The sequence below is a fragment of the Coffea arabica genome, chromosome 2c, assembly GCF_036785885.1.
Source record: "Coffea arabica cultivar ET-39 chromosome 2c, Coffea Arabica ET-39 HiFi, whole genome shotgun sequence".
In the NCBI taxonomy this organism is placed as follows: Eukaryota; Viridiplantae; Streptophyta; class Magnoliopsida; order Gentianales; family Rubiaceae; genus Coffea; species Coffea arabica.
This window is the reverse complement of record NC_092312.1, coordinates 3,775,881-3,799,394: the sequence shown is the minus strand read 5'-3', so window position 1 is coordinate 3,799,394 and position 23,514 is coordinate 3,775,881. Positions and strand designations below refer to the sequence as shown.

General features: G+C 36.2%; 3 protein-coding genes and 1 long non-coding RNA gene across 7 annotated transcripts; 1 reads left to right on the top strand and 3 right to left on the bottom strand.

The window, feature by feature from the left end:
* Positions 1–797: 797 nt before the first annotated feature.
* LOC113725204 (lipid droplet phospholipase 1) lies at positions 798–7,090 on the bottom strand. Of its 2 annotated transcripts, none has more exons than XM_027248220.2 (11): positions 6,633–7,090; positions 6,398–6,548; positions 5,513–5,580; positions 5,240–5,310; positions 4,892–5,134; positions 3,561–3,724; positions 3,383–3,438; positions 3,253–3,305; positions 3,042–3,162; positions 2,202–2,299; positions 798–1,323 (listed from the first exon to the last, which is right to left on the bottom strand). In XM_027248220.2, exons 2-11 carry the CDS (start codon positions 6,544–6,546, stop codon positions 1,252–1,254), a joined length of 1,095 nt encoding a protein of 364 aa, XP_027104021.1. In that variant the 5' UTR covers positions 6,547–6,548; positions 6,633–7,090; the 3' UTR covers positions 798–1,251. The 2 variants fall into 2 exon arrangements, with proteins under 2 accessions (XP_027104021.1, XP_027104022.1); XM_027248221.2 differs by having other exon boundaries at positions 6,853–7,090.
* Positions 7,091–12,049: 4,959 nt separating this feature from the next.
* LOC113725203 (uncharacterized) lies at positions 12,050–12,403 on the top strand. Its single transcript, XM_027248219.2, has one exon. It carries the CDS (start codon positions 12,050–12,052, stop codon positions 12,401–12,403), a length of 354 nt encoding a protein of 117 aa, XP_027104020.1.
* A 539-nt stretch (positions 12,404–12,942) lies between these two features.
* On the bottom strand, positions 12,943–16,856 carry LOC140034134 (uncharacterized). The gene is made up of 6 exons (XM_072073669.1): positions 16,518–16,856; positions 15,557–16,045; positions 14,672–14,893; positions 14,508–14,580; positions 14,015–14,125; positions 12,943–13,475 (listed from the first exon to the last, which is right to left on the bottom strand). Exons 1-6 carry the CDS (start codon positions 16,632–16,634, stop codon positions 13,108–13,110), a joined length of 1,380 nt encoding a protein of 459 aa, XP_071929770.1. The 5' UTR covers positions 16,635–16,856; the 3' UTR covers positions 12,943–13,107.
* Positions 16,857–19,009: 2,153 nt separating this feature from the next.
* Positions 19,010–23,514, bottom strand: LOC113720544 (uncharacterized). Of its 3 annotated transcripts, none has more exons than XR_011838022.1 (5): positions 23,157–23,514; positions 21,152–21,821; positions 20,526–21,051; positions 20,031–20,415; positions 19,010–19,803 (listed from the first exon to the last, which is right to left on the bottom strand). It is a non-coding gene; the product is annotated as an uncharacterized lncRNA (long non-coding RNA). The 3 variants fall into 3 exon arrangements; XR_011838028.1 differs by lacking the exon at positions 19,010–19,803 and having other exon boundaries at positions 19,828–20,415; positions 21,152–21,493; positions 21,730–21,821; positions 23,157–23,511; XR_011838016.1 differs by lacking the exon at positions 19,010–19,803 and having other exon boundaries at positions 19,828–20,415; positions 23,157–23,512.

Genomic DNA, 23,514 nt, shown 5'->3' with positions numbered 1-23,514 from the left:
TTTTGGGCGCAGAGACGAGAGGAAACCTGCATAAGCGTGTTCAATATTTTTTAAAATGTCCATTTTATTTATAAGGTTCTTGAACAAATATTTAATGACCTGCACATCCAAAATCATTCTGCATGTTCTTTGTAACTCCCAAACAATTCCCTTCTATTTTCTTCCTCTCTCATAATTTAATTTTTCCCTTCTTTTCTGTCCTAAACTCCCAACCTAGCCGACCTCTCGCCGTTCCCACTCATCAACCACCATTCTTATATCCTCATCTCGGAATTGTACCAGACACTTTGTAGAGTTCTTAAACTAGGACTAACAAATTGCATTGCAGTCTTTACCACTTTTAAATATAAAATAAAAGTAAGGCACAAAAATTAGCTTTTGGACACAGAGAATTAGCGGAATACACAAGAATTTTCAATTTCTTGCCTACAAGTACAATCAATGAGACTTCTATGCATAAAATGAATTCCTTCATGCATCCAAAGTGCGAAATATAACAAATTTTCGTGTTAAAAATCAGCTTTTCTCTTCTATTTCTTTTTCCTTTTACTTCTTTTAAGATCGATTTTCTCTACACACCATGTTATCCGTTGCCCAGAGAGAGGTTCACCATCATGGAGCTGCCACTTACAAGAGCAGCAATTTAGCAGCAACTTGTGTTTGGCTTCAATCTTTTATATGCCTGTTGTAATCCCCAAAGCACACTAATTCCAGTCACAATATACTGCATGGCATAAACTATGAGTCCGAGCAGCAAGACAAGTAAAACCGGACTACTTTGAACCTTTAAAGGATCATGAAGGAAGCACGGGGTGATGATATCGATACATTTACACTTCGCATCTTAAAATGTTCCTGTTAGACCAGCACAGACAAGGGGGTGTTTTTGCACGATCCTTGGTACGGATGGCAACATTCTCATTTATTTAACACTGTCCGCACTGTGAATACATTATACTGTACTGCAAATGAATAAATTTTCTGAAGCACAGCTCTCTTAGCTGTCAGCCTGTCACCACTAGCAGGCGTGATCATCATGTGGTTTAGACTTCGATACCTAGGAGCTCCTTTCAGCCAGCAACCAAGGCAATGATATATAGCTCAACGAACATTCATCGAGCAAGGATCCCAATGCATGCAACTGAATATGCTTTTTCGAGGAGAACAATAAATCTCCGGCTTCTATTTTAACTCTACAACATAACTGAGAATTCTCAGCTTTGATCCATTCACAGAAAACTTAACTGGCTTCTATAGAAGAAAATGATCGATCATATGCTGTATAACGTCTGCGCCTTCTGTATGCATGTAGTGGTATTTCACCTGCAAGATATTCAGTCACAAGCATCCAATTAGCTGATACATATTGTTAGGTAACAACAGTACTTTAAGGGCCAAGGCAACCGAAAAAAGCTGGTAAGCAAAAGAAAGGAAGAAATGATGGGTGAATACTGCAACAATTTAAAGGGCTCCAATTCAATTGAGCACAAATTTAAAATGCTCTAATATGTTGAATGAGAAAAGGTCAATATATTTAAGTTGTTCTCTGGATGGTAAGACAATGGTTCTTTCTCTTTTTCTGGTACAAAAGACATAAAAAAGGTGGTCATGGTTACTTTAGGCTGCCTCTGCTACAAAGATATCCCTTCCAGTACATATGCCAGCAAATGACAGTACCAGCTAATAACACAGCCCCTTTGATTAGTAGGAAATTCTAAAATTAGGCTTATATTTCAGGAACCACAATAAACATTCCCCTGCAGTAAGTTAATACTGCTTCACTAGCAGTCAGCATCAAGCCAAAAAAAAAAAACTTAAAAGAAATTTGGGAGTCAAAAATGTCCAGGCACACAAGTAATAAAGTATCTTGAAGAAGAGGCAGGAAGAAATAATATGTTCGAAAGAGAGAAATGAAGATTATTAAGTAAAAATTCTGAGCAATATCAAGGATCAGCTGGATGCCGGAGCAAAAGCAACTTTGGCTCCACAACACTACAATGCAAGAACAGATGTCGGAACTTGCCCAACAGAATCAAACAAATAGTTCACATCCAAGTGGCAACATCAAACTATGCCTAGAAGCCACCACCAACTGTCTTTTTTCAGCCTCTGCCATTTCCCTTTCCCTTTTGCTTTTTTTTTTTTCGGGGGGGGGGGGGGGGGGGGGGGGGGGGGAGGGAGAGAGACAGAGAGAGAGAGACCTGAATAACACTATGAGCAGCAAATCTCATCCTGCTGCTATGGAAGCTGACATCCACTTTCTCCCATGACACACGAGATAGCCCTGTCACCATTTCCCCTGCATTAAGACCAAATAGAAAAGAGCTCACCATAACAGACTACAAGATACTTGAGATTTTAAGAAACACTTCACGGTATCCTCATGAAGTACAAAGTGCAAAAAGTAACTTGAATTTGGAATTTTCAAATGAGTTGATCACTAAAGCTGTTGCCACATGCCAATCTGTCAGCATTTTTGTTCTGAGTACTTCCTTTTATCAGAAAATAGGATGCCAACAATCAAACACAAGTTCTTTTAGATGGTTGAGAAAAGTTTTCTCCTTTTAAAGATGAAGGGTTTTATGGATAATTAAGTCCCTCTAATGGTCTGAAGTAAGGCAAACATAAAGAACTTCGCACACTATACATGAGGTAGTTCCCACAATGATTCTGTAGTTATAATCTACTTTAATTCATCGATAGAGCAAAGAAGAAAAATAAAAGCGTGACTCTACAAAATTAAGAAGAGCAACACAACTCAGAAACATCAAGAATATGAATATAATACACAAACCAAAACCCCAAAATACACTCGGATCATTTCCTTCATTAGCAAATCCATTGCGAGGTTAGTATTGACCGGTGCTGTCAATCACCAAACAGATAGTATGAACAGAGAGAGTTGACTATAAGCACAATAATACCAGGCTATCCGATAAACAAGCAGACTATGAAGTCCTTAGGATTAGCCAAACATCAAGCATATATATTTTTAAAAAATCAAAGATAAAATATTTGCCACAATCATGCTGATCACAAACCTTCTATCTCATCCAAACCATCATCTTCCACCAAAACTGAGTCACACTGCTCACCATCACAGGCCTTGCAGCGTTCTTCATACACAATGTGAGGATACTTTTCGTTTATTGAATCCTCCCACTACAAGCCATGAGATACTCAGAACATTAGACGGTGATGAAAAGAAAGCAAATATGATCATAATGCCATTACACAAGCAAAAGAGACTACCTTTGGTAGTTCATTATGACGCCTAATCGATGATGTCCTCCAGCCGACAATATCTAAGCAACAGTTTGTGAAGGAATAAAATAAAAGTGAGCAAGAACTAGAAGAGAAAATCAACAATCTGATAGGATACGGTCATAGCCAACATTAGAATATGCCACTCGGCGTTTGAATGCTTGCAAGGCAGACCTGAAAATATTAACATGCAGCTCATTACTAAGTTGCACATACAACAAAAACATACATCTCTGTCCATAAGCTAGGGATATGAGCTGGTTGTATGTTATATGGTAAGATACTGGAAAACATACATGAAATGGCAGTCACCGTCATCTTCCACCAGACGTTTTAGTAATGGAGGCTTACCCTCCACATGATCTGTAAGGAAAAGGTGACGGCCTGTTCTCCTAAAAATCCAGTGAATAAATAAACCAGCAGCTTTCTCAAAGGCAGGCACGCCAAAGAGAAATGGCACCTGAAACCAGAGCAGTTGCAGAAACAGAACAATCCACATAAAAAACGGCATATTCTTTTTTATATCAGCTTTGGCACACCAGTTGAGGTGATAAGAATAGATGGAACTGAAACCAAGAAGATCAAATAACATAACTTAAGCAAAGGCTCTGCTCTAAACATCAATATCCATCTGTCGGCCAGAGTGACATATGATCACTTTCCAAATCCAAATACTGTGCCATTTTCGACTAAAAGGCAGCAAATAACATAAGATTCTTTCCAATGTAAACTAAACAAGTACCACAAAGACATGAATTAACAATAAACCTGAAAGAACACAGATTTTCTGTGGATAGCAATATGTAAGTGAATGAGTACCATCTCATTTTTCACAGTAACCTATTGACCTTTTTCATAGAATACAAGAGGTATCAGACAACTAGGCAATTCTAGCCAGGTCTCAATTCTTCTTCTTTCATTTTTTTTTTTGGGGGGGGTGGCGGGGGCTGTGGGGACGTGGGGGGTTTACTCGAGGAACCAACAAATCATAGGTTGCCAGGTTACAAAGTCATGTAACCGATGGAGAGAGTAGGCAAAATATTGGACTGCAACCAACCAAAAGGCTTGAAAGTATGGAAAACCTAGAGAACTATGGAGATAAAGATTAGTCAATGTGACCACCAGAAAGGAGATATACTTAAACAAGAAGTACCAATCAATAAACTCACTCAAATGACACCTATATCCTTTATCCAACCTATGGTGGGTGGTCATGTATATCACTTTTTCCTCATTTTTTTCTTTCTCAAGCAAGGTCCATGACTTAGCCAGAAGATAACTAAATAAAATTTCTTAGAATTTGACAGAAATGCCAAGCTCTAAGGAGTTCTGAAAGAACCTTAAAAAAATATATACAAAAACACACTGGCATCAAGCTGAAAAATGAAACCTGTCATCAAGCTAAAAACACCATGATAGAGGAAAGTCCCTAGATTATCCAACTTGTCAAATGAGGTAATTTCTGCAGTCTACAATATTCACTTAACTATACTGTGTGTATTTTCCAGTGTTGATTATTCCCTGTGAGTCAAATCTGTAAATGTGCAGCATAAGAGGGAAATCTATGCTAATAACCAAAAATAGCTATAGAAACTTACCAGTCAAGAGTTGGGAGTAGAACAAATACCTGTTTATTACCCCTTGAACCAAGATGAGGAGTCGCAAAAGTGATGAAATTTATTGGTTCAAGACCGGCTATTGTAGCCTTTGACTCTTCTGCATTGGAATTAGTTGACGAGAATTCTGGATTTCCCTTGCTTGGAGGTCTATACAATCTACCAATGGCATATCTTGCCACTAAACCACCCACAGAATGCGCAACAAAAGAAATTTTTCGCATATCTGGCTTTCGTTTAATCACATCCAGAACCTACATATTTTATCTGTGTCAATAACAAAAGTTTTGTAGAAGACACAAGCATATCTTTTCACAAATTATAATTTATTGATGTATACAAGGAGAAGAGAGCCAAACCTCTTCACTTAATCTCTCACCCATCACATCCACGCCATCCAATGTCAGGGCAGCCATATTCTTTTCACTACCTGCTTTGTAAATTATATCAGGTTATAAAAGAATGATGCTCCAAATACAAACCCAGACAAACGCACGGAGGTAAACTTCCAATAGCAGGTGTAGACAGTACATATGACAACATAAACTAGTTGCCAACAAAGTCTGATAAAGAATATTGCATCCCGCACCACTCACAATAGAAAATATGGCTACATTTAGTAGGCAACTTACAGTGAACAAAAACTTTATCAGGAAGCATCCTGACAAATTGCTCAGCTGCAAACTTCCAATCAGAAGCACTGCAACAAAAGACAACATCCCGAACATAAACCATCAGTGGCAAGGTTTTTCACTAGAGTGGGAATAGAAATTCAATTCCCAGTGAGATCCTTTCACTTCATTTACTGAAACAGTAGTCAAAAGCTAAACCACAGGAATGCTCTGGTTCAGTCAATAACCATTTCAGTTGTCTACACCAAATATTCATATAGGTGAAACATGGTTCCAAGACATACTTTGCATGCGGAATACAAGTAGACATGTACCCAGAGCTTCTTCCTTTTTTTTTCTTTTGAAGGTAAAATTCTCTCATCACTTTCTTCTCACCATATCTGATCACTGCATTCACTAACAAGCAGCAGGATTTTATGATAGCAGTCAGTCAATTTTGGCTCCTTCAGTTCAATGCACATTTTATCTTTTTCTAACAGAAAAAGCAAGCGGACTTCAAGCAATAACCAACTGCAGACATCGTTCTGCCCTTGACGCCCCCCCCCCCCCCCCAAAACACAAAACAAAAAAAAAAAAAGAAAAAAAGAGATAATAGAAAAGCACATATGTCCTATACCTATAGTATGCATAACCTAGACTCTCATCACAAAGAAGTGATACTGAGGATCAGAAAGTTAATCATGATTGGAAAATTTAAATTCAGAAGATTGCTGCTAAGCAAACAACTATGCAGCAATGAACATTTTACCAAACAAATTCTTGACGCCCCAACTCCATCAAATTTCATGCTACGGTAAGATTCATTTACTTCACAGGAAACTAAAATTCACAGCAATATGTCAAAAAAAAAAAAAAAAGGAGGAAGAAGAAAAGCATCATTATTACCTTCCAAGAATTCCGTGGACCATTATAACAAGATGATCAGCGGAAGAAGCATCGGATCCTTTGCAGCTATAAACATCTTCGCCTCCGTTGGCCGTCGGCGTTGAGCAAACACCGGTGTTCTCCACTCTTCCGTTTTCGATTTTGTCCATTTCTAACAAATCAAAATTAATAGTTATTTCGTTAATTCCACTCAGTCAAGGTGACTGACTACTCATTTGACGTTTATTAACCAAACCTAATTTTGTAAATTTCAATCAATTCATCAGTTAGTAAACTGATATTGAAAGAAAAAGCAAACGGAGCATTCAGTTTCTGTTGTATTCCTTGCTTTTTTCTTTTGAAAGCTTCCACCGGAAAACGATTGTGTTAGAAAGCGCAGAGCGTCGAGATCTCTCTCTCTCTCTTATATCCTTTCAATTTAGTTAGGGGTAATTTCGCAGCGGGCTTGAGCTTGCCTGAGAGTGAACGGAGGAGAAAGACCTTCTTAGAGATATGACGTGGCGGCAAATCTACGACAACCCTTTCCCGGGGGTACTATTTGAGCTCCGGTATAAGTAATAAGGCTAAGTTACCCCACCCCCATTTAAAGCTTTTACCGTTGTTGGTTGATACAGTGACGAACGAATTGCCTGCTTACAAGGTACAGTATGCTTGTGCTTGAAAGCAAGCGAAGCCTGCATATTCTAAAACCGACTTTTTTTTTTTAAATATGTTGTCCTTTTCTTTTGGGACATTTATATGATTTGGAATATGTATATTTTCAGAAATGGAAAGAGGGAAAAATATTCTTTTTTGTTTCGATATGATAGAATTCCTATAACCTAAGCTAATCTATTTTAGAGGAAGGGGAAGGAGACTCGATATGAGTAGAAACTCCGTTGAAACTGGTCAAAAAAGATCGTCACATAATGTGACAAATTTTGTGAGAGGCAAGATTCGGATCCTTGACCTCCCGCACTACCAAGCTTAAGAAGGTTTGGGAAAAATATCTTAATTAGGTAACTTTTATATTTGAAGTTGAAAATCCTAAATTTAAATAAAAACAAGAATTGAGTTTTAGTTCAGTAACCACCAAAAAGGGATTAAATCTTTTTTTTAGACTATAAGTCTCGGATTTGAACACCATATTTAATAAAAAAAAATTCAAAAAATATGTCAGAGCACTAACTTCTTATACAATTTCTTTAAACTCCCTCTTTCTTAGAATAGTATAATTTAGGTTATACAAATGTCCCCTTCCTGTGGAATAGTTGCAGCAAAAAAGAATAATATGACCTTGGGATGAAAATGAAAAGGTTGTTACTGCACCTTTGGAGGTTCAGTGGTAATTACCACAAGCACGTTATCAAATTAATGGCGCTGTTTAATGTAAGCGAAGCTTAACTGCCTCTCCTTAAATGGTACTCACTAATTTCTGTACTCACTTTCTCTTTTCTTATTCATAACATTTTTTGTTCTTTCATTCTCTTACGTTTTGGATGAAAGTACTTTGTTATAGATTTCTAGAAATGACGTAATAAAAATTCATTAAACATGTAAATAGCGCCAAACGTCCAAAGTAAACTAAGCAAAGATTGATGTATTTTTTTTTTCCCAACGAAGATAACAATTCGTTATTGTATTTAATTGAATCAATAATTTGAAGAGTTATACTAAGTAATAGTAGTATAATCTTTTGCAACTTTACAAAGTAATATTTCAAATTTACAATATGGAAGAGCGTCAATGCCAACCTATACGAGAGAAGTAAAAGAGAATTTGTACGTTATTTTGACTCTATTAAAGATAATATATCCAAAAATTATACATATATATATATATATATGGTACAACATATTTCATGATTCATGACAGTTACTAGATAAATCACACAAATTACATGAAAAAAAAAAAGAAAAAGCTTTTAGGTTTCTCAAAAATTGGAAAAAATCCCTCTTTGTGTGTATTGGACGTGGAGAAAAATTAAAGCAAGGAGTGAAAAGCCACATGGCAGAGTTTGGTGGCGTGGTTAGAGTATGTGGCGGTGGTTGCATGGGATTAATATCCATGACCTTCAGTGATTAAGTCGGTATTAGTAGCCGTTTGTTTTACGTTTTGTGTAAGAGCGTGCTTATAATCCAGCCGCGTAACTGCGTTACTTTTCTCCGTTACTTTTATCAATTTGGGTCCATGACGAGGAGGTCTCGAAATTCCTTTCGTCAATCGTCACAGCTCTCGGATTTGTGAACCTGAAAGTTAGTAAGTAGTCCGTCATTAACCAATCTATCACGAGTCTAAACTCTAAACTCGGCGGTGTCTTAATTCAAACTACATGTTACGTGGTTTCTTTGATTGAACTTTTAATACATTTCAAGGAGTAATAAAATAAAAAATTGCTGAGGTGGGAAGCAGGAAAAGCGAACTCTTTCATTCCATTTCATTGTTGAAAGGGAAAATTGAAGAAACCTCCCCTGAGATTTCTGACATTTGCATTGACCTCTCCTATCAATTTTGAAATAGCATTAACCTCCCCTGGAAAAAATTGGAACTAATTTAAAAGGTAAAAGTGTGTGAATTTACTAGAGTACCCCCGATTATATTTGACTTTACCAGATGAAAGGTTTGAGTACTTTCATCAAAACCAACGTTTAATTTGTTAAACAAATTAAACTAATCAAACTATTTCTGCATTGTTAAATTAATTAACTAATTAACTAATTTCTATTTATCTAATTAACTAATCAAACTATTTCTGCATAGTTAAACTAATTAACTATTAACTAATTATCTAATTAATTAATTAACTAATTTTTGTTTATCTAATTAACTAATTAACTAAAGTTGTTGTCTGTCCGAAACTAACAAATTATTTGCATGTTAAACTAATTAACTGCTTAACTAATTAACTAACTAATTATCTAATTAATTAACTAATTAACTAATTTCTGTTTATCTAATTAACTAACTAATTATCTAATTAACTAATTAACTAACTAAATATCTAATTAATTAATTAACTAATTAACTAATTTTTGTTTATCTAATTAACTAATTAGTTAATACGTTAATTGGTTAATTAGCTCCACAGGCCAACAAAATTGGTTAAATAACGCATTAAATATAAAACCTGTCAGTTTCCCATAAAGAGTTGGTATGTTATGGGCAATTTTTTTTTTTTACTTGTACATATTTAATTTATGTTAAATACAAAGCATACTAGTTTTTCTTTTGGCGTTATTTAACCAATTTTTTCCATAAAAAACTGGTATGTTTTCCATAAAGAGTTGGTATAAAACATACTACAAAACCTACCAGTTTCCCATAAAAAGCTGGTATGTTATGCGTTATTTAACCAATTTTTCATATTTAAACAAATTTATGAAAATTAAAATAACGTATTTGAAAGTTGCATTTTATTTGGAAGAATGCATATCATTCGATGTGTTTTCCACCTTTTGGGAAGAGACTAAAAAATAGTCACCTTTTAGAAAGTTAGTTTAAAAACTCTCTCTTTTTGGGAATTTACTCCTTATTAATACAGCCACTATATTTATTTTCTAGTATTAAATTTTGTTATGGTTTATGATTTTCTTATATTTTATCAAAAAAGTTAATAACTATTGTAGTTACAATTATGGAGATGTTAATTTGTCGTATGTGTAATTCTTTTGCTTTATAAGAATTGTTATATCAGGGGTAAATTTGAAATTCAATTGCATTTTTCCGAAACACTCATTAAACCAAGTTAGATATTGGAATGAAAAATATGTTATATTTATCCCCCATGAACTTGCTTGATCCTTAGTGCCTATGCTCTTCCCTTGTTAATACTAATTGTCAAGCAAGATCAGGGCAACATTGGAAAAAATTTCTTATCTCACTTCTACAAATAATTTTTTAATAGGACATCAAGTCTCAGGGAGGTTTTGCAACGAATTGTTCCTATTTAGGGGTGTTAAATGCGATTTCTAAACCTAAAGGGAGGTCAGTGTAAGTGTCAGAAACCTCAGGCAATTATCCCTTGTTGAAAAGGAATCTGAAATCTTGTGTTTGTTTGCTCACAAATGTTACAAAGACATCCTCGTCCCCCCCAAAAAAGGGGAATCCAATCCAGCCAAAGTGCGTCCCACCACATGGATCTGAAAGACATGAAAGTCGACTTAAGTTGTAATGTATGGATTGGTTCTTTCCACTTTAACGACGGATTGCAATGTAGACTGTATTGCGCCACGTGAAAATTGTTGCGTTGCCGGTGTCGGTTACAGGATTGGCCCTTTGAAAATCATCTCTGAGTCTGGGCATAATCCTGCAGCCATCGATCAGTCGTGATTCTCGTGAAATGTTGCTGTGTTTGAAAAAAATGAAAAAGGGAATGAGTTATCTTTTACACGGTATAATTTGGGGTTTTATCACATTATCCCATATAATTTAAAAATCTATATATAATCCTTTGATGATTTAGATTAAAGTGTCATCATTAGTTTTTTGTTAAAACTAACTATCAATAGTAAAAAACCAAAATCAAACTAATAAATTGATAAATTTATCCATTCATTACTTCTTTTTTTTTCCTTCAAATATAAAAAAATTGAAATAAAAATATAGATAAATGAGAATTAGCAAATACCATCAACGATTGGGGTTTAAAAACCTATAATAATATTAGTAGTCAAAAAAGATCTGGCATTTATTTATTTTATATTTCGTTTCCATGTTTTTTGCTTCTTATTTATTCATATTTTATTTCCATTCCATCTCTTTTGTGTTTGGAGATAATTGAGGTCTTTGTTTGGATTGTAGTTTTATATGAATTTTTTTTTATATTTTTCGTAAACACATTTTTCGATCATTTTTTTACTTCACATACATCAAATCATTATAGTATATTTTTATATAAAAACTACAAAACATAACAATCCAAATCGACCCTAAGCTTTTGTAGGCCAAAGTATAAGGTTTCAAAAACATCTATTTTCTTCCTAAAAGAGAGAGAGAGAGAAAGAAAAGGAAAAAAAAAAGTGGTGAAAAGAGTAAATTTATCAACTTATTAGTTTGACTATGATTTTTTATTATTGACCATTAGTTTTAACAAAAAAACTAACCACGATTCTTTATACATATATTTTTAAATCATAAGAGGTTATATATATATATATTTTTTTTTTTTCTGGACGAAGGGGGTATCTAGGTTGCGGTCCGATTAATTCCCCGGCCCGAAAGGAAAGGCCCATTCCCCTCGGGTACGATAACCCTGGGACTCGATTCCTAGTGTGGGAGATAGACAACTGTGAGGAGCTTCCGTAACCAAACGAACTGATCAGGTGAGGCAAATCATAAGAGGTTATATGATATAGTATAACTATAGGGGATAAAAGATAACTTTTATATATATATATATATATATATATATATATATATATAAAGGCTATACCGATCGGGAAATTGCTTAGAGATCAGGCTACATCATAGCATATACTATTAAAATTTTGCAAGGAGAGAGTCAAGCAGACACATAATATTAAAATTTGCTTAGTTTCTTCAGTGTCTTATCGGGGTAGATCACCATTCTTGTTATGAACTTATGATGCTTCAGTTGACAAAAAGGAATTAACCCAATACGGCACTCTAAAGTCTAAACAGGAAAGTCAATAAATTCATCCGTCAAAATCAAAGATGAAGCCGATTGAGGTAATGGATCCTCGTCTCTGGCACAAAATTGCTGCCATCTCCGGTATGGCAGCGCTTGGGTTGGGAACCTACGGTTTTCATGCCTTCAAGCCCAAAAATCCTGCTTACAAAGAGGTTTGGTATACAGCATCCCTATACCATTTGGTTCATACAGCAGCCCTTCTGGCTGCTCCTACGACCACTCGCCCTAACATTTTTGGGGCACTTTTGACGACTGGAATTCTGGCCTTCTCTGGGACGTGTTATGCCGTTGCCTACCTTGAAGACAGAAAGTATGCTACCATGGCTCCTTTTGGTGGATTCGCATTTATTGGTGCCTGGGCAAGCTTGCTGTTTTAGGAGCTTTTTATCTTCCCCGTTGCTGCAATAGGATCTCTCACTTCATGTGGGTTTTCGGAACGTACCTCTTTAATAACCTCCACATGCTCATGATCTGAAGACTTCCGAGTTCAAATCGTTCGTCTTCCTTCTTTCACATGTTATCTGAATACTTTTGACTTTGCTATCCAGAATATTGGCACAAAATGAGGATGGTTTAATTCTTATATTTTTTTTTACCAGTGATTATTTTTTTCAAAGGGGTATAAAGTTTCGCAGTATACGCTGCGAAACTTTTAACAGCATTAGGACTCGTTCCGATTTAGCTAGAAAGCACCTTTTCACTTAATTGAGGAAAAATATAGTCGGAAGTTACTACCATCATCATCTTATAGTAAGCTGTTTTTCTTAAGCAATGTGTACGTTATTTGGCCAATAGGGATCGCAGTAAAATTCTAATCTCGATCAGCTATTAGTCCACGTGCCACCCTAATTCGATCATAACGGTAAATGCCACTGGTATTCAGCCTTTACATCCTCATCCTACAAAAGATCCAACCTTTGAGTCTCAATTGTAATGCTGGATTTACCATTGATTCTCAACTGTAAAAAGGAACACATTTCTGGGCTGTTAATACAGGCAAGAACAGATCTTTACAATAATATATCAAGCAATACCACCGAATCCATAGAATGACACTACCCAGTTCGCAATCCAAACGCCATCAATCATCTGAACTATAATCACTGGATTCTTGTAACATGGGCACAGCGGCACAGCAGAAAAATTCCTTGTCCTTGAGAAGGAGACAGCTTCCATCAAAATTCCATTTCAGGTCAGTTACAGAGGAATCGGTTAGAGGAACATTTATACAATAGGCACCGGAAGGTGTCCACATGTATAAGTGGGAGCTGCCTGTGCATAAAATCAATCGTGTGCATATTGGATCCCAGGCAGCTGCTCGAACAGGATCTTTTTGGATTAAGATGGCAGCAAGCTCAAGATGCTGTACATCCCATATCCAGAGGACAGTGGGCATGCTGTCATTGCGAGTACAGATGTACAGGCTGTCACTGCTCCATGATACGAGACCTATAAATTTGTTTTGGCATGTAAAGAAAGCTTAGGAAGAAGTAGGTGTTTACCAAAGTAACAGAATGAGTTTTCAGGAAACATGCATGGGCAGTTAATAATAACCCGATCAAAACAACTGAAAAGTTATCATTCCACAAAGCTTTTTGTAATCATTCACAATTCAGAAGTGCCATTCCAAATTCTCTTAATCATTTGTTGGAAAAAGAAAAACAAACCAAACAAACAGCAATGATGTCTCAAAGAATAGCTAAGGGTTCCAATCCATTGCCTCGCCACCATTAATAGATTTTCAAGTTCCCTTGCATCGAGATATGAGAAACAGAGAAAACAGGGTTCTGTCCTTCTAAATAAGCAGAGGTTATTTCAACTTCTTTCCGGTAATTCAATGGAAAGTAAAAGCAACAACACATCCCATTGCTTATAATCCAAATGTCTAAAATCCACAGAAAGGGATACGATTTTTCAAGTCACATTAATATTTGGGGATGAGAACTAGTCTATTGCATATCCATGATAGGATTCAGATTCTAGCTTACCGATTCCTTGCTTGGGATTTGGTTTATCTGCTGGAGGTTTCTGGCAAGGTAGATTGATTGGCAGTTCCATCACATCATACCTAACTTCAATTCGTGTTTCAGGAGCATCATCTGAAAAGCGGAAAACGATAAAAGACAACATCAGACTACAGAAAACCAATGGTACAACAAAATCCCAAAAGTAGCTTTCGCTAACAACCATCCCACCAGAAGCAAACTCTCAACTAGAGCAAAGTCCAATCATTCTTCCAAACATGTAAGGGTGAGAAAAGCATCTAACGAACAACAAACAAAATTTGAAGTCCCTACGGGCTTTAGTTCCTTCTTTGTTGCAAGTTAGTATGAGTTGACAGTCAATCCATCAAGAACAAAACAGTGAAGATAGAACACAGCAATATGCTGCAATTTCAAAGAATATAGTAGTTAAGCAGATTTACTTGATTCTAAAGAAGTAGATGGGATTTCACCCATCAAAAACAAGATTAATTCTTACCACCACTTTGAGGCACAAGATCATCACTTAATGTTAATTCCGACATATCAAGTTGCAAGGGCTCATCCACCTCCTACGATACAAGAAAGACAAGAGAATTAGATCCAAGTAACATAATGATCATTTTGAGCACAACACCCACAACAACCAATTAAGCAGCCTACCTTGAAAACAGCAGCAGAACAAGGTGCACGTACAGTCGATAGGTGTGTAAATTCTGCAAATACTTTCCATGTCAAGTGGTTCAAAACCCTCAGCATCTGATCATAACTTCCTACTGCTAGAAACTGGCTACAAGGGGACCATGCAACACTTTTGACACCTAGTCCACTTTCATATGCTTGATATTTGGAAAGACAACGCCCGTCTGGGGAATATATCAAAATCTAGATGATGCAAAGGAAATATAAACATCATCCAGCTACAAATGATTTCTTAAATTAAAAGTTAAACATAAAAAATGGCAAGCGAAAACTTGTCTGATGCAAAGTCCAATTGTAGCTACTACTCACAAACCATTATACAAGCATCTAAATGGAAGACTAAAGAATTTGGAACTACTTTTCTTTGCAAAACATAAATATCCCACAAATTTGAATCAAGGAAACAATACGGAAGGAAGACCGCAAGAGTATGTGATCAACTAACTTCACTAACAAATATTAGCAAATTTTAATAGGTTTTGCATTATTCACTGGGGATGGTCCTTCATCCACGTGCACAAGAAGGAACATTACTAATATAAGCTTCAGAATTAACAAGCCCCAGTTCATTATAAGATGAAGGACCAGGAAGTATCAACAAAAGCACTAAATCCATCGTAAGATGTTGGGGAGTCAATCTCCCACAATCCCTCTGTTAGACAACATTTCCTATATTCTGAACTTGCAGAGACAAAAAACATGAAACTTTCCCATAAGAGAAATCATACAAGTGTAAAGATCATATAACATGAAAGCTATAATTGTAGAAAGTGTAATCTCTCCAGGAAGTCAAGTAAGAATACGAAAAATATGATGTTGATGGCACAATATTATACAGTAGAATACCTTGTACTCCAAAGAAGAATCCCATATCACTATTGCACTGTCATCAGGTGACCACTGAATATCCGCCAAATCCAACGTGTCAACAGCAAAGACACTAATTATCTCCCACGTATGGCAAGAGAGCAGATTGACATAATCTTTGCAATCACGCCTCGTACAAACTGCAGCAAATTTTCCGTCTTTGGTGAACGAGACCCCCTTAGAGCCATGCTTTGGCCACTGGACATGTATGCATGCCGTGTTCAAGAGTGACCACACAGTCAACCTGAGCTGAAATTCAGATGTTGTAAGTATGTGGCGACTGTCTGGACTCCATCTTGCATAAGTAATACCAGCAGGCCCCTCGTCTATCTTACACGTCCAGTCAGGTTGCGTCAACGACCACGCCTGTATCATTGGTCTCTTGTAGAGACCACAAAGTATGTACTCAGAATCCAGAGCCCATTCAATGTATGTAATCTTATCCAAGCATGAATACAGCTGCACCACCTGCACCAATTACAACTCAAAACGAATAAACTTGAGTTGAATGCCAAAGCAAATTATAAACCAGTCTATTCATTTTAGCTAAATACAGGATTTGGCTATATTTCGCCTCCGAGCATAGGCAATCCCAATCGAACCAAGTACCACATTTTCAAGCCTAATTCACAACAATGCATTAAGAGTCAAGTTAAAATGAGCTTCAGTAGCTCGATTTATTGTCGATCAAGCTGTCAAATTTATAAAATGGTGACAAAATTTACAATAAATATTCGATAAATAGAGAGAACTTGTCAGACTGTTAAACAGTGCTACATCACTACTAAGTCAAATGAAAATCCCACATAAACGAGCGCTAACAAATGAAGCTTGACAATCCATTACGTTTAATTTCAAACGCTCGAACCAAAAATGGGAAAAAAAAAGGACGAGGAATTAAGTAAAATTTTGCTCTTTATAAGGGAGACAGAAAAAACACCTTGAGTGTGAGTACATCGCGAATCACGAGACGGTAATCGACTGCGACAGCAATAAACCGAGCATTGGGCGAGAAAGAACACGGCCCGCTCTGCTTGTAAGGCTCGGTAAACTCCATTCGAAGGTAAGATGATTTAAATTTGGGATTTTCAGCATCCAAGTATGAAAGCTACCCAACTTAGACAAGTACCCGCATTGTGGAAAGAGGTCTAGGGCAAGCAGTTAAAGCTGATATGCGAGTAGGCGAAGGGATCTGCAACTTCTTGATGATTCGTTTGGGTCTACAGTTGAAAACTGGTGCATTTCTATGGGGAGTGAAAATAGAATGAAACTGGAAACCGGAAATGGTATGGAATGAGAAGTGTTTTCAAATATTGAAATTTACGGCACGCAAATAAATTTTGGGATAATTTCAGAAAACTTCCTTGAGGTTTCGGATAATTTCACTAACTTCCCCTAAAATTTGTAAAGTTACATTAACCTCCCTTTAAGTTATGATTTTGTAACAAAATCAGTTCAAATCATAAAAAGTACTATTAAAAAAGTATTTTGAAAAGAGAAATAAATGTTTTCTCTCACAAATGCCTTTTTTTCTGCTTGTGTATAAATTGTATTGTAAAGACATGAAAAATATATTAATAAAAGTAAGGGAATGTAAGTGCAAATAGTAAATAACAAAAAAAAAGGTAATGACTGATTTTTTCTACAAAACTAGACGAACAGCTAGTGAATTGGATTACAACGGCTATTTTTTTTAGATCTTTACTATTTTGCATATAAAAAGAAAACATGATGCATTAAAATAGATCTCACTTTCACTTGGAATAGCAAAATTTGAGGTGAAAAAATAGTGATTTTGCATGAATTTTCTAAGATGAAAGTGAAGTATAAGTGCATAAACTATAACACTATCAAGTTATAAGAAGAAATCATAAAATTCACCCACATCCTTTAGCATTAAGAACAAATATTGCAAATATAATTGCAAGGTAACTGTAAAGATTTTTGAGAGTATAAAAAAATCCAGACAAGTTACTATTTGATGTATCAATTTATAAGAGTGAACAAATATTTGGCACATCAATTGGCAACATTTTGCAACTGGCTATTGTTCATCATTAAAAAAAGTCTCAACAACTATTTTTGTTATTGGTTATTAACAATTAATTAGTGCCCTAATTACTTAATTGTCAGATGTTAATTTCCAATAAAATATAATATTCGATGGTATATTAGTAATTTTTCTTCAATAAGACACTATAGGGAGGTTAGTGCTATTTTATAAATCTTAGGGGAGACAAGTAAAATTATTAGAAATCTTGAGGGAGGTTCTAAAATTATCCCATAAAATTCTGCCCTATAAATGGCCTTCAAACAGTTTTAGAGGGCAATGGGGTAAATTCATGCATTCTAAATATACTGTACTTAGTCGAATTTTCAACAATAAAATGCTGGAAACTTATCTAAATTAAAAAAAAATAGTAATCTTGTAGGCTCGACAAAATATTACTTAGTCATATAATTGCATCCAATGTCATCTTTTATCCTCCACTTTTGTTACGACAAAATGAAGTAATTGGGAGAAAATTTTGTGACATAACAAGAAGTAGACATTATATTAGTTATATTCTCTTTCTATATTAGATAGTTAAGTTTTTTCAAAATATTATTTTGTTTATATTATAAATATATTTTTCAATTATTTATTTATATTTTAATTATTTTTTATTTACATGACAATATAAAAAAATGATATAATAATTATTTTTAATAATATTTTTAATAATTTCCTATCTAAACTCACTTATTATGTCTCTTATTAATCAAAGTTTATTCTTTTAAACTTGTCCTAACTTGAGATGATGCAATATACACAAATATATACATACACACACATAGGGCCCATTTGGAACCTAAGTTTTTTGAAATTTGTCTAAAACTTTACTGTAGATCACTGTAGAAGTAGTAGAAAAAACTTACTGTACTTAAAACTTTACTGTAGCAATTTTTTAAAAACTTTACTGTAGCAATTTTTTAAAAACTTTACTGTAGCAATTTTTTAATTTTTAAAACTTTTTTTTATAACTTAAAAAAAAAATTCCCTCCCTAAATTTTTTCTCCCTATATCCAAAAATTGTGCTCTATATTACTGCATCAAAATAATGATTACATTTTTTCCAATCCGGAAGCCAAGTTGCTTTTCCTCTTGTTCGCATTCAAGGTATCAATGCTATGCATCCAAGGACTAAGAAGGTATTAATTAACTCCTTTAATCATCACATTAAAGCAACTTTGCTGGGCCTTAGATTTTGTGAGAATTTATGGTGATTTTGTTCCAAAAAAAAACAAAATTTTTTTTTGACAGATGGAGATTTTCTTATATTTCACTTGCACATAAAATCTCACACCTGTATGCAAATAATTTGATATAACAAAATAATTAGCACCTTCGATTGTGAAAATATTACAAAAACTCAAGTGGAAAGGAATCCGTTAACCCAACCTTGACCACAAGGCTTAAATTTGTTCATTACCAAGTCAAAATCCCAAATATTAAAAAAGATTCAAATTATACAACTGAAAATAGTTCGAGCTACGTGGAAATCAAGCGTGGCAATTATATACTATTCATTTCGGTGAAGGTACATGTGATCAGCCATTGCATTTCGTAATTCCTTCCAATCATTGAGTGCTTCTGGAGTGACGTGCAATTGAGGTATTTGAGCTCCTGCGGTATGTGCGTCATCCATATTCGCTTCATTCGCCAAGTAGACGTCGTATGGCTGTATCTCCCTAATGAAATTGTGCAGTACACAACACGCCACTACAATGTTCCTCTGTACCTCAATAGGATAGTTTTTCATTGGACCATCCAAAATTTTGAATCTCATTTTCCATACCCCAAATGTCCTCTCTATTATATTTCGAGCCGAAGAATGGCGGCGATTAAATTCACCTTTGTGGGCAGTCTGTGATCTTCCCTCCTGGACCACTCTTGAAGGGGCCATGAATCCTGGCATGTGTCTGTACGCTGCATCAATCACGTAATATTTTCCAACCGGTGGTACGGGAAATGCTACATCCGGATTGGAAATAGCATCCATTAAGACACGACTATCATGGGCACTTCCTTCCCAGCCAGCTCTGACATATACGAACCTCATATCGTGGTCACATGCAGTTAAAACATTCTGTGAAAGCGTGCCTTTTCTGTTACGAAAGGCATATTGTTCCCCTCTTGACACGCTTGTCAAGACATGTGTTCCATCAATAGTCCCAATGCAATCCTAAACATTGAATTTGAATGCAAATTAGTCATAAATTTAACTTACGAGTTTTAAGATGCGGCCACGTACGTTAAACCATTGATAAAATCGTCTATTATTTCGAATCCGAGGATGAGTAGTCTCTGTGTCCCTATGTCAGAGTGCAATAGGTACTAATTGGACTAAAGCCTGGCATAGGCGGCGTACTTGTCGATGAATTGTCTCAGTGAAATGTTAGAATCGTTCACCTAGCACTCTTTGTGTCAAATCATGGCTCAGACCATATAAGGCAATTGCTACGCTTTCCTCCAAAGTCACTTTTTCACAGAGGCCTTGAGTAATATATCCACCTTCTCACAATATCCGGCATAGTTGAATAAATGTGGGCACATTCATGCGCATGTTATTAAGCATCCTAATGCACATTCCTCCCAATAGATCCTGAACCCAACCCTCACCAGTCATGGCACTCGTGTGGACCCTCTGCATTGTCCTTGGAACCTGATGGGTTTGAAAATGTCACTGTAGAATCAACACAGCAGTTGCGGCTCTCCTTGCATCCTCTGGGTCATCTAAATTCAATTCAAAATTGGGTGGAGCGCTGGCCATTTATCCTATTTAGAGACAAAACACCTGCATGAGAAATAAAGTATGGGTTAAGGCCCAAATGCCTCAATGCAAGTAATATGTGAGTTAGTTGGAGCAACTCATATATTAAAATAGAAATCCTATTTATTATTAACTGTCTCGAAAAGTGCATATTCGAAATGTCGAAAGTTTATCAAATCGTCTTAAAATGATCCAAATCGGAGGAGGAGGAGCTGGAGTAGCAGTAGGTGGGGGTGGTGGGGCATCTACGGTATTGGAGGTGCTCCGATCGGAAGCAAACGTTGCATCCATCCAAGATATGACATTATTGTAGGAGGTGCGACTTAGACCAGGCGGGAGGTCGCCGTCCTCGACGGATGAAGATTCCGGAGTCTTCCTCTTCCCCTTGCCTTTGTTTTTTGAATGTTGGGCATCCGATTTCGCAGTTGAAAGTGCAGGAGGGATCATTTCATTAGTCAGGTCCACGTGCTCCAGGCCCTGGCCACCCATATTGTGATATGCTTGACTTTGCCTCGCCCTTATCTCATCATTGATGTCTATTGGTGGCTGGTTTGAGTCCCTCGCATATCGACCTTGGGCATCCATTTTATCAAACACCTCCGATAACAGGTAGAAGACACGGCAATCTTTGTTGTGAAATGTCTCAAAAGATGGGTTCTCCTACACATTTAACACCAAAAATCAGCCATTAGAAGATGTTAAAAAAATAATTGTTACACTTCATAAGCTTATGATGAATAACAAAAATTAATTTTTCTACCTTAATCGTAGCTTCCTATTTGCTTTCGTCCATGGTTACAGTCTAGAGGAGGGGATCTTATCCAGCCCCAGTCACCCTCAACCGCATGTGATTATATTCTTGTGTGAGATGCCTTAATGCATAATATTTCGCCTTAATTTGCTTTGGATCAAAGTAGCATCCATTTTTGGCAAATTTATCAACAATTGCTGGGAAGACCTCGCTCTTTAAGTTGCCCTTGTTCATTCTATTACTCCGTTTCATTTCAATCAAGTACTCCGCAAATTCAAGCTCTCGCTCCATTGGAAATTGGGCGCAACTTTGTCTTGATGAACCAACCTTACCAGCCATTTATTTTTTACACTTTATGTAGGACAAATAAGATTAGCGACAACTGGACGTTAAAGATACTAAACAGAAATTGACAGCCATCTATAGCCCTAATGCATATACAATACATAGTGAAGTAATACAGGTGAAAATCGTGGTAATAATAGCCATGAACAACTAGGGCAGCCATGCCATGAACAACTAAAAGGAAATAGTTAACCAGTGAAATTAGTTGCCACGATTGCAAAAAGAGACGAATTAAATTATACCTTGAAGTAATTGGTGATGCAAAGCTGTAAGTTGTTCTCTCCACACTCTGACCAAGTAGTGCTAACAGGATCGCCAAGTATGAGTTTTCCGACTGTGAGATGAAGCGAAAATCAACCCTTACTGTTACTAACAGTCCAACATGCAATAATCTAAAATTTTACCCCAAAAACAAATCTCTAGAAATGGACCTAGTGCGCGGCGGCATAAACCTGTTAACAAAAGAATGCATGCCTATATCTCAAATTATGGAATACAACTTAATTACCTAAATGCATAACATAACAGAAAAATACGCTAAAGAGAGAGATGAAATTCCATATTCAAAACATTAAAAAGCAAACACTAGAAGTTTAGAGCTCCTCTGTATAACAAGAACAAATGGGTCTAAAAATTTTCAGCTTCATATAAGCTAAAGAAGTCAAAAGCAGGGGAAAACTATTGAAGCAGCTCTTAATGCCGCAGGAACAACCAAAAAGTTGATTACAACTTAATGAGCCTTCCCCAAACAGAGGATGAAACGTGCATTCGTGCAAGCATGGAGTTTCCCACCCAAGCAGTTAGGTAACCTTTGATGGAAATAAAACGTGAAAAGACAACAAATAGAGGATAAAATCAGCAGCATTGATTGGTTTGGGCCTAATTAACCTTAGAATAGACAAGCAGTGGTCCATTTTAGACATCCCAGCCATGACCAATTTTATTTTTATTCTTTTTTTTATACAGTATTGAGTAATCTACTCTTACTGATATGGATAAGGAAAAAGGTGTATCCAAAGGGTCAAGAAGAACGTAAATTGGACCACTTGATTAGAATTAGGAAATTCAAAGTTTGATTTTTATAGATTTTATCAATAACTGGCTTCTTAAAATTCAAAGATTCTAGCAGGCAAACCTTCAACACAAAATTTAATCAACGCTGCAGGCAAATTTACTAAACTCAGCTTCCAACATTAATTCACACACAGAGCCAAATTTAAGAGAGAATTTAATGAACTCAGCAACCAAATTAATTCTTACAGAGCAACCTGAATGAATTAATTAACACACAGCCTAATTAATCAACCCATGGCACTCATCAAACGTGAAATAATCAGCCGCCTTTCTCAAAACAGAGAGCAATTTTCATACCACTAGCATGTCCAAAACAGAGCGTGGTGGAACAATTCATTTAACTCAGCTATCAACTCAGCAGTAATCAATACTAAACATGGCAATCAACTCAGCTGTCAAACTAACAAAGCAGCCCTTCTTAAGAAATTAGCATATTTAATACCAAAATTCAAATTAATCCAAGAGACTAGTACGCCATATTGTAGGAGGTAATCAATGAATATAAAATGCACTGTTGACTGGAATTCACGGGCGAAAAAAAAAATTAAATTGCAAGTCAACCTCCATTCAAAGCTACGGGATTTAGGAAATCAACCTAAATGGAAGCACAACAGTCTTCCTTAAACACTCTTCATTCCAGCCGTGATGTTTGAGGCCGAGCGTTGTGGAGAGACAGACACAGCAGGTCGCACTTTCCTCAGCTGGTTGCTCCTTCCAAGTCCGTCGGTACCTTCAGCTTGGACCACACAAAGAACAATGAATGGGTTGACACCAGCTCCAGTTGTTTGCCGCCGCGTCCAATTGCTCCGATCGGCTCCACACTTCGTCGAATTGCTCAGCTGAGTTGGGGTGCAATTTACTGTATAGGGCAAGGTTTCTGTGATTTCAAAATGCACGGTGAAGAGTCTGCTTTACCGAAGTGCAAGTGTGGGTTTCGTACTGAAAGGGAAAGT